Source organism: Haliotis rufescens, unplaced genomic scaffold (assembly GCF_023055435.1).
Source record: "Haliotis rufescens isolate VD_foot unplaced genomic scaffold, xgHalRufe1.0.p SCAF_16, whole genome shotgun sequence".
NCBI lineage: Eukaryota > Metazoa > Mollusca > Gastropoda > Lepetellida > Haliotidae > Haliotis > Haliotis rufescens.
Window position 1 is genome coordinate 2,239,257 of NW_025963846.1, and position 19,088 is coordinate 2,258,344.

Below are 19,088 nucleotides of genomic sequence, written 5' to 3' on the forward strand. Positions count from 1 at the left end.
TATCATGCATGTTTAGTCCATCATGTTTAATAACAGGTTAATGGTACGCCCAAACCTCCATTAAGTTAATGGCCTGTGCGAATGGTGTTATTAAACGTTTGACACAGCCTAATTTAATGGCACATTACTTCATGGGGGTTTAATGACAAGCCAATAGCCAGTCCGGGTCCTGAACATTTGTTCAACCCAGTGACCATCTTCAATCATAATACCGTATTCGACGTAATAAGCGCTCAGGGCGCTCTCAAAATTAGAAATAGGGGGCTCTTATTAGAATATTATTTTGGTGAAAAAAACAGAGTTGAAAGATAAATTTCGTGGTTTATGCTGACAGTCTGAAATGTTTATGTACGACAGATATATTTTTCTAGAATTTAATTGCCCATAATTAAGGTTGCATATAACACACGAGTGCGTATTGTACGCGAATAAATAAGTCTTGTGAACATTGATCAATAGGAAGGGGTGCTCAGGGCGCTCTCAAAATTAGAAATAGGGGGCTCTTATTAGAATATTATTTTGGTGAAAAAAACAGAGTTGAAAGATAAATTTCGTGGTTTATGCTGACAGTCTGAAATGTTTATGTACGACAGATATATTTTTCTAGAATTTAATTGCCCATAATTAAGGTTGCATATAACACACGAGTGCGTATTATACGAGAACAAATAAGTCTTGTGAACATTGATCAATCGGAAGGGGTGCTGACTGGGATTGTTCACTAGCAAATATATTAGCAAATACCGCCGTGGGCGCTTATTACGTCGAATACGGTAATCTGTACAAGGGCTATTACTCTTTTCTGGCGCCTTGACTGCAGGTTTGGGATTGTGAGGTTTGTCAACGTCCTTGGTGGATTCGTCGCCTTCCCCTTCAATGAGGAGCTTGACGCTCTTCACTACGGACAGCAGGCAGTAGAAGGCCAGAGACACTCCATACCCATCGGGTATAACTGGAGGATCTATCTTGTCCAACATCTCCAGGCTGCAGAACATTGGAAAATATGGTTTCGGTCAAACGTACGGAACTACAGTGTACAATCTCATTAAAATCAGATCTTAGTTCCTGGTACCGCTAAACAAAGATCTTAGGACATCCCATTATGGTTCACGTCAGAACGACCTGTCCTGAACTTTGAACGACCAATGAAATGATTGACAAGAAATCGACATTAGTCAGTCAGAAGGCAGCTTTCTCGAGCTTTACGACACTAGTTTCAAACTAGTCATCGAAACATATTTCTTGGTTGCATTAGAAAACACATTCCGACTGTCACTTTCATGATCTTGGTTGGTTGGATGCTTTGTTGTTTATTGCCGCACTCAGCAATAATGCAGCTATATGACGGCGGTGATCTTGGTAAGAGAGGTTCTGATTGGTTGGATGAAAGGTTGTTCTGACGTGACCCATAATAGGATTTCCTCAGATCTTTGTTTTGCGATAGCAAGAACTAAGATCTGATTTTATTGAGATTGCTACAGTGTACAAAGTGTTACAACTTATAGGCAGACATAAGGTGTGTTGGGAAGATCAACAAGGCTGCAGAAGAATGAATGCCATGTCAACTACTGTTAACTAAGTCCCAAAATGAAAGAATGTCACTACTATATAACAGTCATATGCTAAGTGTGGCACTAAGTTTATCAAACTCCAATACTTTAACATAAACAAATGGTGAAGTACTCAACTATTTACACTCCTTACTCTAAAAATAAATAAGATAAGTATCACTACACATTCACAATCCTCATTGACGACGACTCTAGGTTGCTGGGAACCAATTCAACCCTGGAAATGCCATTGGGTGCTATGTCGTTAACATGTTTGATTTTGTTTGTTTTGTTTGTTGTTAAACGCTGCTCTCGGCAATATTCCAGCTATATGACAGCAGTCTGGAAATAATCGAGCCTGGACCAGACAATCCAGTGATTGACATCATGAGCATCGATCCACGCAATTGGGATACAATGGCATGCATCAACCAAGTCAGCGAGCCTGACCACCTGATCCCATTAGTCGCCTCTTACATAACGTTTGATTGGTACCTGGAACTACAATGTCTACAATAGTGAGTGAGTGAGTGAGTGAGTTGGGTTTAACGACGCTTTTAACAGTATTCCAGTTATATCACAGCGTGTCAGCTTAATGTGGGAGGAAAGCCCGAAGTGATGCAGGTCTCAGACGTTTACCACTTCGGTGAAACCCTTGAGCACGGGTATGGTGCTGACAAACCTAGAAACATAAACGGGGCGAACCGGGATTCCAACCCACAATCATAGGTTTCTGGCGTACCCAAGGGACGCAACTCTGCAATGTCTACAATAATCCAGAAGTAACTCACTACACAGGTTTTGACTGCACAGATGGGATAGACACCACCAGAGGAATCCATACTCCCCTGTACATGAAGGCCGGCTGGGGGCTGACCCCTCCCCCTACAGGCAGCCCCGCCACGAGGGCAGGGGGGGTCCCCTGGGTGTCAGGCACTTTGTTACCTGGAGGAACAAAAGTTTATATTGAAAGACAGAGCTTTACAAGTAATTGCTAAAACTGTTTCAAATTAGACTAGATGCCATTTATACATAGTGAGGTAGTTGGTTAAAAACCATGTTGAATAGTATTTCAGATACTAGTGTATCATCATTTAAGCTTGATGTAGGGGGAAAGCCCACAGCAATGCAGGTCTTCGACGTTTCTATTTTGGTAAAACCCATGGGTACGATGCTGACAAAACAAGTGCAATAATCAGGGCAAATCTGGGATTCAAACACTGGATCGTCAGAGATGCCACTTTACACTTCAAACTGAACACAGAAAAATCTGAGTGAGTGAATGATTGAACAGAGAGTGAGTGAAGGCCATTTTATACTGCAGTCAGCTGTATTCCAGTAATATTCCAGTAATATTCCAGCAAAATTCCATTTATATTCCAGGGATAATTCTAGGGTGGGGCCTTGTGCTTTTAGCCCCTAAATTTGAAAAAAGGCCCTTATTTTCAAAGTCAATGGGGCATTTTAACATTGTGCTGTATAGGCAAGTGTGGGTGTACCTCTAGAATATTTGAAATTTTCAGATAAAGGGTCCAAAATTCCTGGAGTGAACCCTGATATTCCATTTATATTCCAGTAATATTCCAGCAATATTCTAGTAATATTCCAGCAATATTCTAGTAACATTCCAGTCATATTCTAGTAATATTCTAGTAATAAGACAGGTCACAGCTGATAACATATTTCGGTCCTTATGAGGTACTGGGGGCTTGTGCTGGGAGCTCCGTCTCACATGGGAGTGAGACAGGGTCAATGTCTCAGGATAAGCCCCTTCCGGTAATGATGTGTTAGTGAGAGATTGACTTACTGCTCTGGGCTGCAGGGCCACCAGGACTGCTCATGAACTGGGACTGAATGAAAGCCCCTTCCGGTAATGATGTGTTAGTGAGAGATTGACTTACTGCTCTGGCCGGCAGGGCCACCAGGTCTGCTCATGAACTGGGACTGAATGAAAGCCCCTTCCGGTAATGATGTGTTAGTGAGAGATTGACTTACTGCTCTGTGCTGCAGGGCCACCAGGACTGCTCATGAACTGGGACTGAATGAAAGCCCCTTCCGGTAATGATGTGTTAGTGAGAGATTGACTTACTGCTCTGGCCGGCAGGGCCACCAGGACTGCTCATGAACTGGGACTGAATGAAAGCCCCTTCCGGTAATGATGTGTTAGTGAGAGATTGACTTACTGCTCTGGCCGGCAGGGCCACCAGGACTGCTCATGAACTGGGACTGAATGAAGGCCCCTTCCGGTAATGATGTGTTAGTGAGAGATTGACTTACTGCTCTGGCCGGCAGGGCCACCAGGACTGCTCATGAACTGGGACTGAATGAAAGCCCCTTCCGGTAATGATGTGTTAGTGAGAGATTGACTTACTGCTCTGGCCGGCAGGGCCACCAGGACTGCTCATGAACTGGGACTGAATGAAAGCCCCTTCCGGTAATGATGTGTTAGTGAGAGATTGACTTACTGCTCTGGCCGGCAGGGCCACCAGGACTGCTCATGAACTGGGACTGAATGAAAGCCCCTTCCGGTATTGATGTGTTATTGAGAGATTGACTTACTGCTCTGGCCAGCAGGGCCACCAGGACTGCTCATGAACTGGGACTGAATGAAAGCCCCTTCTGGTAATGATGTGTTAGTGAGAGATTGACTTACTGCTCTGGCCGGCAGGGCCACCAGGACTGCTCATGAACTGGGACTGAATGAAGGCCCCCACAGCATTGACGATGTCTCGGAAAATCTTTGTGGAATGTGGTTTCATGTCATATGATTCACAAAAACATCTGCAAAAGAAATTAACAAGACTCAAACTGATGAATTCCATCTAAACTTATACCTCCCTTTCTTTGTAATTAAAAATATAATTAAGAATGGACTTTCACTTTGTGTGAGTCCATTGGAGTATAAACCTTCTCGGTGTGAGGGCCAAACTGTCGGAACGTCGGAGCTTACAACAACAGTGCAAGCTCCGACGCTCCTACAGTTTGGCCTCGCTCTATGAAGGTGACCGACCTCTCATCCAATGGAAAAGCTGTATATCGTTACATTAAAAACTTATTCCTCAATATACAACTTTTGGAGTGATTGAATGGCATCAGTATTTGTGTATTTATGTTAAAACTACCACAAACTCAACAACTTCATGGGGAGATCATCTTGTATGAGTTATCTCCCCTATACCGTGAAAATTATCTGAGTGACAACATTCCCGGTGTGACTATATGTGGCTGAACAATATTAATGAACTGGGACTGAATGTACCTAGTACAGGGGCGGTGGGGTAGCCTAGTGGTTAAAGCGTTTGATCGTCATGCCGAAGACCTCGGATTCGATTCCCCGCATGGGTACAATGTGTGAAGCCCATTTCTGGTGTCCCCCGCCGTGATATTGCTGGCATATTGCTAAAAGCGGTGTAAATCCATACTCACTCATTTGTACCTATTACCCTTAGGGCTTGGTGACTTACTTGATGAGAACATGTTGTGTACAGAGCTTGTGTAGCACCTCCAGAGCAAGGCTGCGCTGCCATATTGGTTTCTCTGGTTCCAGGAACTTCACGAGAAGCGACAGGAAAATCTCACACTCCGTCACCTTGACAAGAAGACAAACATTGAACCTGATAGTATAACAATGACATCAAATGGACAATTATGACAAAGTATAACTCACCAGTAACAAAAAGTAGGAAGCTTGATGACTCAGCTAGTAGTACAACTAACCATTAACGGATAGTAGCCTCATGACACAGCTAGTAACCGATAGTAGCCTCATGACTCAGCTAGTAACCGATAGTAGCCTCATGACACAGCTAGTAACCGATAGTAGCCTCATGACACAGCTAGTAACCGATAGTAGCCTCATGACTCAGCTAGTAACCGATAGTAGCCTCATGACACAGCTAGTAACCGATGACACAGCTAGTAACCGATAGTAGCCTCAGGACTCAGCTAGTAACCGATAGTAGCCTCATGACACAGCTAGTAACCGGTAGTAGCCTCATGACTCAGCTAGTAGTACAACTCACCATTAACGGATAGTAGCCTCATGACACAGCTAGTAACCGATAGTAGCCTCATGACTCAGCTAGTAGTACAACTCACCATTAACGGATAGTAGCCTCATGACACAGCTAGTAACCGATAGTAGCCTCATGACTCAGCTAGTAGTACAAATCACCATAAATGGATAGTAGCCTCATGACACAGCCAGTAACCGATAGTAGCCTCATGACTCAGCTAGCAGTACAACTCACCATTAACGGATAGTAGCCTCATGACACAGCTAGTAACCGATAGTAGCCTCATGACACAGCTACTTCAACAACTCACCATAACAGGTAGTAGCCATATGACGGAGGTAGTTGTACAACTCACCAGTAACTGATAGTAGCCGTATGACGGAGGTAGTAGTACAACTCACCAGTAACTGATAGTATCCGTATGACGGAGGTAGTAGTACAACTCACCAGTAACTGATAGTATCCCCTGATGAGTATTGACACAATCCTGAGAAGCCTCATGACAATGGGGAAGAATGGTTTTTCTACAGGTGCAGGTGAGGGGGCTGGCGGGAGGCCCTGGCGATATTTGAGACTCGGGGAGAACAGTTTGATCACTAGAGGGCACACCTTCTCCTTCAACATGAAGCTGAACTCCGGGTGCTGGCAAACAAAGAGTAGAATCAGTCAACACATGAAGACTGTAACTGAACACAGGTCAACTGTAACATGTTTTTGGCTTGTTTGTTTGTTGTTTAACGCCACACTCAGCAATATTCCAGCTATATGAAGGCAGTCTGTAAATAATGGAATCTTGACCCGACAATCCGAAATTGACATCATGAGCATCAATTGACACAATTGGGAGCCTGGCCCCCGATCCCGTTACTCGCCTCTTTCAAGCATGGGTTGCTGAAGACCTATTCTACCCTGGATCTTCACGGGTCAACTGTAACATGTTATAAGTTAATATTTGATGACTCTTATATAACATAAAACATACTTCCTGCTGAACTTTAGACTTTTTTTCCTGAATTTCGAAAATAACAAATATATTCTCAATCTTTGTTTGTTTTTTAATGTCACCCTCAGCACTATTCAGTATATGGCAGCATGTAAACAGATGAGAGAGTGCATGGATTTTAACACTGCTGTGACCAAGAAGCATAACCGGGGTGACCTGGGATTCCTCCTCATGATCCTAGGTTTCTGGCATGCCCATTTACGCAGAGTGAACTGTGTTGCCTTAGACAACTGGGCCACCTGTGCCCCAGATAGATGTGATTGTTTGTTTTATTTTTATTTTACAGTAATATTCAAGTAAATCATCGAGTCTGGACTGGACAATCCAGTGATTGAGATCATGACATCGACCTATGCAATTTGGATAAGATGACATGCATCAACCAAGTTCCCGAGCCTGACCACCCGATCCCATTAGTCGCCTCTTACGGCAAGCAAAGTCACCTTTTATGGCAATTGTGGGTTGCTGAAGACCTCTTCTACCCCGGATCTTCACGGGTAAGATGATGTTATTAGCAACATCCCACACCATAAAGGTATGATGACACAGAATTAACCGAGTCAACCGGCCTGACCTCCTGATCCAGCAGACCCATGAAGATTCCGGGGTAGAATAGGTCTTCAGCAACCCATGCTTGCCTTAAAAGGCGACTATGCTTGTCGTAAAAGGCGACTAATGGGATCGGGTGGTCAGGCTCGCTGACTTGGTTGATTCATGTCATTGATCCCAATTGCGTGGATCGATGCTCATGATATCAATCACTGGATTGTCTGGTCCAGACTCAACTATTCACAGACCGACCGACCAACCAACCAACCAATCCTAATCTAGTAAGATGCATCGTACAAGCAAAAGTTAAGAGGGACCATGTCATATCTTCAAAGTCAAGACTTTTTCATTAAAAAATTTGCCAACTCTCTTGCTGTGTAAACACAGTACCTTTGAGAATACTGATGTGTAGCTGGTGAGAACAGACTCTAAGAGCTCCAGGCCAAACGTGCGCGTCATCTCCGTCATGCCCATCAGCCAATAGGGCTGGTCAGCATTCACCAGCTGACAAAGGTCCTGAGGAAACATATAAGAATAAGTTAGAAATCCGTACATTTATACCTTTTAGTCACATATAAGGCAAAAAAACATAATAGTCTTGTTTCTCGGGCACCGCCCGCATCATCATAAAGTTCACCACACTTTTCGTTTTCATTTCCATTTTTTTTTAAAAACACAAAAAATCCTTAAATATTCCAAGTCCAACGCTAGTCAAATACAGTATTCCAGTATTTGACTCATCATGGAATACAATTACGTAGGGGGGCCCCTTTCCTTGGTTGATTGTATACAACTGATTATTTGGTGACATAACTGTTTATTTGGTTACAAACTAGTTTGAACAACCCCCCCAACCCCCCAAAAACACTGCCCGCCCGCACTATATTTTCCTTCTATTGCCTGAGAAATATTTCTTTTATTTTTTTAAGCCTAAGAGTCAGACAAATCCGAATACAGACCCCTGCTTTCTGATGTACTAGCGCACAGTCGCTGAAGCACACATAAAAGGACTCTGAACACCCTGTGTACCGATGTCACTACTCCGTAAGCGCCGGACTGATTCACGGGCTTCATTACTGCAGGGAGACTCGTTAGGCGCCTGTGCTTTAGAGGCTGAGACTTGAGTAGAAGAAAACATGTGTGTATTTGATGTTAAACTGATGTGTTGCACTACAGGTTCTACCACACCAAATCAGTACCAGTTTGGAGAGTGCGGTTTTCGTAGGGAGCCTTCCGTACAGATCGAGAGGTATCTGCAGGCTGTGATTGGAGGATATTCTGTAAGATTTTTATGTCTTTCAAATTTACATCCATCCAGTTAGTAAAACTGACCATGTTTTTCTTTATTTAGTACTGTCTTTTTCAACATGATGACTTATGCTGAATGTGACCACAGCTATTTTCAAGTAGGTGCGAAACTGGGGGTGTTGTGTTTAGCTTCCGGTACTCGGAAAAGGAGCTGACTAAGCTAGTCATTTTTTATTTTTTTATTGCTGCTCTAAGGCCAAACTGTGCACACACGTACAGGTAATAGCTGTTGAATGCTTAGTTATTTTAAAAACAAAATATAACGTTACTATAGAAGTCTATGGGAAAACATTTGGTTGTGTGTAACCTATAAGGACTGTAACAAATGTTATATTTGGAATAACACTTTCTTTGTAAAGTACAGATTCTAGTACTTTTTTGGGTTAGGTCCCATCCGGGATTCGAACCCACACTGCCACAGATTTTGTTGAAGCCTCGGTGGCTGAGTGGGTTAGATCGCTGACTTTGTGTGCTGGCGATTAGGTGCCTCACTCTGGCAGTGTGGGTTCGAATCCCGGATCGGATCAAAAACAAATTCAAGGACCTGTATTTTACAAAGAAAATGTTATCCCAAATTATAACATTTGTTACATTTGACCACTTTCTAAACGGCATTTAGACTAACATCTAGTCTCTGAAATGAACATATCGTACAGAAAAAACAGTTGTTCAGTTATCTTAATAAAAATATAATAAAAGGGAGCCCAGTGACTCTCTTCATTTTCTGATACTGCAGTAATCTAGACTTGCCAAACAATATAGACTTGCATGGGCTGTATTTGATATATATTTGTATCAGGGTCTGTAAGACAGACTAAACGGCATTGTGTGTTCATAACTATAACGACTGTTTTCTGTGTTGTATTCGTTTTGACAAAATATTATTAAGTGGTTTATCTATTCAGCATGTTCGGATGACATGTTGATATGTATACACCTCCCCATGTATAAATTCATGCTTTGATTCTCAATAAGTAATATTTAGTCAATTTAACTAAGTTTCACAAGAACACTACCTGATATACTTGGGCTGGTATTACTGCTAATCACGAAAACGAATAATACCTGATTGCATAATAAAAGCAAGGCAATGCACTATATTTCCTTACCACACAGGGGCATGTTCAAAGTGCCACATCATTATTACCCAAGTCCATGGATCAGTGTGCTCTCAAGTTTCAATCTCAGCTCCCTTGGGAGTAGACAAACCGAGCTACCTGTGAGGCGCTAGAGGGTTTACAGTCACAATACAATCTAATCCTACCGGGTACCCATTAACAGCTAGGTGAATACAGGTATATTTTGAACAAAGTCAAATGCCTAAGGAGACATCATTTGTGCTACATCTGCTTTAGTGTGGGGCAGGACCGAAGTCCTAGAAACTCAGGTGTCAAGCTGCCAAACATGGCACCATCCAACTACTCTCCGCAGCCAAGGTTATGTAACTCAGGGATGAGATTTGATGTTTTCCTTTTTAGCTGAAAGATTTTTGCAATGGAGGGTGGTCCATAATTTGGGGGTGTTTATGGGGAAAGCCAGTTGATTTTAACAAATTTGTTGTCACTAAAATTGGAGGAAATTAGCAGATCAACGGATCCGTGGAAGATTCTCATCCCTGGTAACTTCCCCTGATTTGTGACCTGTACACTGTACACAGGACCAGGTGCCACCACATTATGAGTTACATTCGTCACCACTCGCCCCTTTATGTAACCTGCAAGAAGACTTGTCCCCCTATCGATGAATGTTATATGCAAAAATGCGACAAACCAATCAGAATGCGCGTATGATTTCAAGTTCTTCGTCAAAGAATCCCTCAGAAATAATTTTTGATTTTACATATGTCTTGCATCTAAACATATACCCAAGACACAGTTAAATGTGTTCAATCATACTGTATAATTCCACATGTCCCGATGTGCTTTATATTGCACCTGAAATATATATAAAATATGGGTAAATATATATGTGAACCATTACGCAACGAGTTGACAATTGTTTTAGGTATGCCCGTTTGCACTAAGACGGAACCCCGTCACAAAAATGGCCACGAGAGGGGCACGAGTCACTATTCGGCTTGTCCCGGAATAACACGAGTTGGTCACGAATGAATGAGTTAAACACAGACTGGTTGCTAACAACAACCTCATGTTAGCTGGACCACATGGAACCCCCATAATTTAGTGACTCATTTATATCAAACCTGGAATAAGAGATATGCGTCCCCAGCACAAGGTTTGAGTGATCTGGGAGGTGTTCTGCTGCCTGCCTTCAGCTCGTCAGTATTTATTGGTTCTAGTGGCTCTGCAACAGATTGGTCATAAATGTATACGGCCTGCTTTCAATAACGATAAAATTTCTGTGCGCGCTCTTAACATTTAAACTCTTTGCAAAATGGCTTCTATGCACTTATATTAAAACTATTACATGATTCTAATGTTCAAAATCTTATTTGATATCAAAATTGATTCTGAAAATGAAAACTTAATTACAGCATTTGAATATGTGTGTATCTTTTGTAAATTTATAGCACAAGGGCAATTATTGTCAAAATTAGTTATCTTTTCCAGTGTCAAGATGGCCAATGGCAGTCAAATTGAAATTTAGCTTAATTTTTCATGACCTATCTGAGTCTTGCATCCAATATTCCTATTATCTATAAAGCGTAATTCTATTAAGAAGATAACCAGTAAACTACAGTTACAATGAAGTCAAAGGGATCACTAATTTTAGTTTGTTATAACCGTACTTCGTTATAAGCATATATACTGCATATACATAGCAAATGGCCAGGACCATAAAAAACGTTTGTTATATCTGTTAGTTCGTTATAAGCATGTTCATCATAACATAGCAAGCTGTCCTAGAAATGTTTGAACAAAATTATATCAGGATATTTGTTATGACAAATCATCCTGAACTTTCTTGCATACCATTTGTTTGTATCCTATCCTCAGCAACAACTCTGTCGAAGACGATGCTGACCAGCTGCTTGATGGTGGCAGCTGCTGTGTTGATGGTGGTGCTGTCCTTGGTGAAATGCAGCCGGAAACACAAGACAAGGGCCTAGCAAGGAAACAGGAAACATGGTCAGATCATGCCATGATTTGTTTGTTTGTTTGTTTGATGTTTAACACTGTTGGTGTTGTTTAACAATATTCCAGCTACAGTCAAGCCTCGTTTATCCGACACTCTTTATTCCGACAATCGGCTTTATCCGACACAAATGATGGGAACCCATTAAATCAGTGCTGTTTAGACCTGTTAATCCGACAGTCTTGCACTCCGACACACCTAATTTGCAACGATTTGCTGAAATCACTCATTAATCAGTCTCGTTAATCTGACACGGTGATCAGCGTACTCCATGGTCATCTGCCCGTGAGTACATAGCCCTGTGTTTTGATGCGAGACAAGTCGGCGATTTGCTGCATATTTAAACGGCTGCAGAGATAAATTTGGTGTGCGAAATACGAATCAGTCGGAAAGCGCACGTTAAATCTCCAAAGTAAGTAAGTAAGTAAATTTGGTGTTTTGTGTTAAACTTTAGAGGTTGCATGATTAGAAAACATATTCCGCGAACAATGTAACACAACAATAAGAATATTTCCTTTTTTTATTACAACATGTTTGAATCGTTATCTATCGTGTAGTTGTCCAATTTTTGATCACGAACGTTGATAATACCTAATTTCATTTATCTGACATACTCGTTAATACGACATCATCATATGCAACCAACAATGTCGGATTAACGGGACTTGACTCTATATGACTGCGGTCTGTAAATTATCGAGTCTTGACCAGAAAATCCAGTGACTGGCCTCATGAGCATCGTGTGTGAATACAGAACCATGAGGATGTGATGTTGATTGTAATGAAACAATTATCAGTTGTACACATTAAAACGATTAACCTATTCCGAGCAGTGAACTTTAAGACAAGAAAACAGAGTTATCACTATTCCCGCCATGGGGCACATTAGAATTTTGTTTGGTCATAAAGTAGTGAATATAAACTATAAAAAAAAGCCTTTACAGCCTTAAGAAGAGATTGGTACTCGGGCCGCTTTATGTCATCAGAAAAAATGATTAAATGTGAAATTCATACACACAAAAGGCCCCTTCGCTGAAAAAAAATAATTAGTCTTTATAAGTATTTGTTAGATGAGCTAATTTCAATAGCTTTTTTAGAAAACCTGTCCCCATTGCACCCACTATGCACACAGTGAAGTAACATGGATCTAGGGCCGTAACTAATTGATGGGACCAATTTTTGAGCTGATCGAGTTTTGACAAGTATCTCCTAGATAGGCATGCTAACTTTCATTCAAGTATCTTTAGTTGTTTCTGAGAAAACTTGTCCCCATTACACAGTACGCACAGTTAAAAAACACGGAGCAAGGGCCATAACTCTGTAAACAAATAATTGACAGGACCAATTTTTGAGTTGAGTCTTGATAATGATAATGATAATATTCATAAATATCATAAACGTAATTGTTGGTTTTACAAACTAATTTGAGCATAGTGAGGTGAGGTGAGGTGAGGTGAGGTGAGGTGAGGTGAGGTGAGGTGAGGTGAGGTGAGGTGAGGTGAGGTGAGGTGAGGTGAGGTGAGGTGAGGCAGGCCACAAAGTTGCGACTAAATTGGTCGCCATGGCGATCTAGTTTTGTATTTTGCGACTGGTATTTTCATGTCAGTCGCCAACTGGCTCCTTGTCTTTAATTAAGTTTGGCGACTAAATGTCTCTTGTCATAAGATATTAAAAAAGATCGTTTTTAATATAAGTGCGTAACTTCGGTGAAAAAATTCGATATCAGAACATAATAACATCGACAAGATCACTGTTGGCCATGTGTTCTGTTTTCGCTTTCGATATGAAGCTCCATACCTGGAATGAAGGAAGCACTTTCCGTTATTAAGTAATGCACTAACGATGTTAAGAGTTTAGTACCCACGCATGCGCTGTACGACATCCGCCCAGGTGACAGCTAAGGCGGTCGTTTCGCCGTTCAAAAACACGAAGTATTTTTCTATATTTGCGCAAGTCAAAACAACAACAAATCGTTGTCAATCGGCAAATGATGAATACCGTATTTTCTTTAGTATAGTGCGCACCCCTCTCTAGCAGATTCAGTATTTATTTATTTATTTTTTTTTGGGGGGGGGGGGGGGGGGGGGAACAGGGGTGGAAATTTGCCAATTCCCGACTCTCGGGGAAAGTAGAAATACGAGGTTGGGCAACAAAATCACTTACTTTAACTTGTCCGGAGGCAAGTAATATTGGAAATTACTATCACTGTCTACATTTCTAACTACTTGTAAGGCAGGCAGCCAATCAAATTTCAGCGGTGATACCAAGCTCGTGTTTGATAAATTTCAGAAGTTGGCGAAAGATTTTTGTTAAATCATGTTATTCTGAACTAAAAGGCAGGAAATCACGATATATATATATATTTAAAATATGGAACTTCGTGAATCTATCGTGCTAGGTTACGAGCTGTGACAGATTTTTCATGCATATATTTTTGCATTAAACATCGTGTCCGAGCCGAGAATTTAAGGCGACGAAAGCTGAGATGTCATTTGACTTACATTACATGCGATCGCACGAAAAGATGGAAATAATAACTTAGATGTAAGTTTGATTACTTTTAGATATATTTTTGTTGAATTTATTTATTACTTTGTATAATATATCAAAGATTTGCTTAAAACGTCTTTATTTTGCTCTTTGACATGTTCGATGTGGACCCGTTGTTGAAATGTGTGTCCGAGAATTATATTTTCAATAACATCGCGGGAAATAGTGAATAATTTTTTTATTTATTGATAAAAAAATGATAAATTGATATGAAATACGTATTTCAGACATTGTGAAATGTGATAGATTTAATAAATGAATGATATTATAGGTAGGTCCATACAAATATAAACTATTTTGACGTGACTACGGCTTGGCCGGAAAACCGGCCTACGGTGTTGAAAGGGATAAACACATAGATAAAAAAATCACCAGACATGTTGATTTACCGTTTAAATTGTATTTTTTTGTTCTGCTAGGCATTGTTTTATATCCAGGGATTAAGATTACCATGTGTATCTTCTCGTAAACTAAGCCGGACACAGCAATCAGCTGTACACACAATTTCTTGGAATTTACCGGTGATTCAGTCAAGTCACACCCAATGATATAACTTTACAGGGTTTTAATGCAAGGATCGGCAAAAAATGTATCTGAAACTTCTTCTTTTTATCAGGAATAATATATTCCAATATCTTGTTAATTTAGATGCAGCTTTTACCAAACATATTTGAAATAATAATAACCCTAAGCGTAAGCGAAGCAGCTGATTGCTATATATTACCGGGTATTACATGGTTTTACATGGAACACACAGTCTGACCAGTCACCGTCAAGGCTCCCGTGCATGTGATCGCGTGAATTACGTGTTGACATAGAATCGTCCAACAAAAACAAATATGACCTTTAACGAGTCAAAGTATGGCATTTATGACAAATGTATCCATTCTCTGTCAACGAAAGTTCGTTTCAAGGCATCAATAGCGGTAATCTGACCGTGGTTTCTCTTAATAACCGTTTGTTAGATCTTCCGATCGCTTCACACACGATTTCGCCGAAATAAATTAAAACAATATTAAAAGTAATTTTGAATAAAATTAATGAAATAAGTTACTAACATAAGTCCAGATATACAAAGAACACTTTTTATAGTCAGACAGTGTAATTACATGATTTGTTTGCGTACTTCAGTATGGATTTGTTGACATGGTATTTCCGGTGTTACGTTCTCACGGTAATGTCTTTCCATGGGGGAAAAACATCAAAACTCATTATTTCGTGTATAATGCGCACCCCCTTCTACACAGCTGTGTTTTTTTTTAAATAAATGCGCAGTATACTCAAGATAATACGGAATGCTTTGAATGGCGAAGCTGACACGGAAGTTTCGTCGTCTATCGACACGTTCGATGAACCAAAACCTGCAACTGGCACCGGTAAACTGTCAGATGATGTTACTGACACAATGTTCTAAAGCTTGTTTGTCTGAAAAACTCAAAAGCTTCAACAACACGTCAACAGTTGTTGTTCATGATTTAAAACTGATTATTCAAACTAATGGATTTTTTTTGTTTGTTATGCAGTTAAATTACAAGTCATTACTTTTGGCTCCTTACATTTTGTCTTGGCTCCTTGAAATTCTATTTGGCTCCTTGAAAAAATAATTTAGGAGCCAAGTGGCTCCTTTGAATTTTTTTTAACTTTGTGGCCTGTGAGGTGAGGTGAAATGAAATGAAGTTTTATGTCCTTTCAAGATAAAAAAGATTATTGCACTAAAATAGCAATGTACATGCACTTGAGTGAGTGAGTTGGGTTTAACGCCGCTTTTAACAGTATTCTAGTTATATCGCAGCGTGTCAGCTTAATGTGGGAGGAAAGCCCGAAGTGATGCAGGTCTCAGACGTTTACCACTTCGGTGAAACCCACGAGCACGGGTATCGTGCTGACAAACCTAGAAACATAATTGGGGCGAACCGGCATTCGAACCCACAATCATAGGTTTCCGATGTGCCCAAGGGACGCAACTCTGCACAGCGAATCGCGGCGCCTTAGAAGACTGAACCACCCGTGCCCCCCGTACATGCACTTGTGTGTTTGTGTCTGTTTGTACTAGTCCAGACTAAAGCTGGTTTCATAGTGCTAGCCCACTGAGATACCATGCCACGGTTTAACATGGATACCCCACTCAGACACAGTATACTGACTCCAAGCCGACCTTGTTTTATCCTCTTAACACCCAATGTCAGGCAGGGTAACAACAAGTACCATCAATTAACGTCTTTCGGTAGGAGGCAGCCGGTGATCGAAACATCAAACTACCACTTTCCAGGGAGATGTTCTATCCACTGGAGGCAGTCCAATTACTGACAGAGACTGAGTATGCAATCTCCGGACGACCTACCTTAGCCAGTGCATCATGCTGAACCACAGAGTTGGTAGTGATCAACAAGATGGCGGTCTGCAGCAGCTTCAGTTCCTCCAGCCCTCCCTCCATCAACATCCACAGCATGGTGATGATTCTGTCTGCTGCAGCCTGCATGGTTAAACAACGGACATTCTTAATAACAAGTACCCTTAGAAAATTCTGCATTCTGATTGGTTGGTTGGTTTGTTTGTTGCAGGAAGGCATTTGGCAAGTATATAGCATCAAACACATGATAAAAATCCTAATTTGAAATCACTCGCTATATCGAACATGAAAAAATGATATTGTGATACATATCGCGGAAAGAATGTACTTCAATATGCCGGTAATACCTCACACCTTTACTAAATAGCGTGTTGTGGTTCGTACAATATTTAATGCAAGTGTGGCAATATGACCAAATACAAGTAATTAACATCAAGGCCGTAGTTAACTTTTTTGACGGGGGGGGGGGGAAATAAGATTATTCATTTCTTATTCAAGTTAACTTTCACAATGAAAAATGTTTTCTATAAAAAATCCGGGGGGGGCTGGCTACGGCACTGAATATAATTCAGCAACATCAACACGGCTTTACTTTTGATGCTTCCCCATCATGCACTACATCATATCTACCCCATTATTGAGGGTCAAGTATCAGGGTGAAAATTATGGTTTGGGCATATGAAGGCAAACATTTATGCAGATTAAAACCAATCCTCACTGATCCCTGTGTTCCCCTTTTCAATCTTCAATAAATATTTGGTTCAACCAATACCACATCAATTATCATTTCCACTAAAACCAGATAAATCGTGTTTGTTTTGTCATTTTTCATGTTAAAATGAAGTGGACAGTATGTTTTCAGGTAGAGGTTCGAACTTTAATTTGATAAGAGACAGAATTTATGGATTCAACTTCTTTATTACGAGGAACACAACGTTTCATCAGGTGATGAAGGAGTAAGCATATAATCTGTTAGTTTGTTTGTTTGTTGTTTAACGCCACACTCAGCAATATTCCAGCTATATGATGGCGGTCTGTAAATAATCAAGTCTGGACCAGACAATCCAGTGATTGACATCATGAGCATAGATCCACGCAATTGAGATATGATGTCATGCATCAACCAAGTCAGCGAGCCTGACCACCCGATCCCGCCAGTCCTCTTACAACAAGCATAGTTGCCCTTTTACGGCAAGCATGGGTTGCTGAAGACCTATTCTACCCCAGATCTTCACGGGTCGCATATACTCTGAAACATGTTTCTCATAATAAAGAAGTTGAATCCATAAATTCTCTCTCCTATGTGTATCACTTCTGAATGCCATTCAAAGACTAATTCAAAACCTGTAAATCTTTCAAATTTGAAAACCTGCGCCATTGTGTTCGATTCTGAATGCAATTTGCAGGTATCAAATGTACGTTCAAAACCTCCAAATTAAAAACACAGTGAGGACAAGTAAAATTCCAATGATGCTCGTCCTCATTGACTAGTAGCATTTGAGGGCTATAATTCTGAACCAGTTCTAAATGGTTCAAATTTGCTACACATTGAAACAGAATAAAATTAGCTACAAACTCTGAAGACCTGTGAGATAAGATTTACACTGTTCCTCTCATCTTCCCGAGGCAAGAACGTCCACTAGCCTTTTTATCAAAGTCTTGTTTCCATCCTTGCCACATCAAGCCCACTTTCCTGTGCAAAATATGAATGGACTTTCGCACATATTGATAGTCCAATCAGAGAACGTTTCACAAAATCAACATCCAGGACTGGTGAACCTTCGTATGAAAGTGATTTACCACTGCCTGTCTTTGTTGACACGAATACATCTTCTTCATCTTTTAAACCTGCCAACGTTTGCCTTTGTTTTTGTGTCAGGGATGAAATCGTGAATGTTTTCATTATCACCATATATGTGAAGATATACGATAAAAAGAACAACAATCTGATTGGATATCGCATTTTCATTACAAGGGGCACAACGATTTACGCGAGATGGCACCAGGGTCGAGCCAAGAAAAGTGGCCTTGATTTGGCAAGGGTAGAAACTAGGCTTTGATATAGGGTAGTGGACATGCTTGCCTTGGGAAGAAGTGTTCCTCTGGACTAGTCTTAAAATCAACATCCTAAGGCTGCATACTTAAACTGAATTATTGATGCCAATGCTCCACTTACTGTAGATATGGCTTCATGAGATATAAGTCGCTGCACAGCAACCAGACCCTGGTGCACCAGCTTGGGGCTCTTCGTCTCACAGCCCAGGACAAAAGGATGTACAATGTCTGAACTTGCTGGAATCAGGCCTAAAATACAACAATATTATCAACTGAAACAACATGGTCAATTGGTTAAATGTCAGAGAGTGTTTGCTCCAATTAATTGATTTCATCAATGGTTTAATGGTTTCCAACCGAGGGATCTACACGATATTTGTAATCAATTATTTTCCAACCATATTAGTTTACTATAATGTTTGTTTGTTTGTTGTTTAACGCTGCACTCAACAATAATTACAGCTAAATGACGGCGGTCTGTAAATAATCGAGTTGGGACCAGACAATTCAGTGATTGACATCATGAGCATCAATCCATGCAATTGGGATACGATGACATGCATCAACTAAGTCAGTGAGCATGCCACCCGATCCTGTTAGTTGCCTCTTAC

The 19,088-nt window shown here is 40.8% G+C and overlaps 1 protein-coding gene across 2 annotated transcripts in view; it reads right to left on the reverse strand.

Moving 5' to 3' along the window:
- LOC124144877 (protein MON2 homolog) overlaps positions 1-19,088 on the reverse strand; it is a 77,067-nt gene that overhangs the window by 54,311 nt on the left and 3,668 nt on the right. For both annotated transcript variants that reach the window (XM_046514486.2, XM_046514485.2), the window contains exons 3-12: positions 18,599-18,726; positions 16,414-16,545; positions 11,360-11,492; positions 10,630-10,730; positions 7,509-7,634; positions 6,014-6,208; positions 5,015-5,139; positions 4,204-4,331; positions 2,342-2,495; positions 797-984 (exon numbers count right to left, since the gene is read on the reverse strand). In XM_046514486.2, coding sequence (XP_046370442.2) covers positions 797-984; positions 2,342-2,495; positions 4,204-4,331; positions 5,015-5,139; positions 6,014-6,208; positions 7,509-7,634; positions 10,630-10,730; positions 11,360-11,492; positions 16,414-16,545; positions 18,599-18,726 — 1,410 coding nt within the window. The remainder of the gene's footprint in view (positions 1-796; positions 985-2,341; positions 2,496-4,203; positions 4,332-5,014; positions 5,140-6,013; positions 6,209-7,508; positions 7,635-10,629; positions 10,731-11,359; positions 11,493-16,413; positions 16,546-18,598; positions 18,727-19,088) is intronic.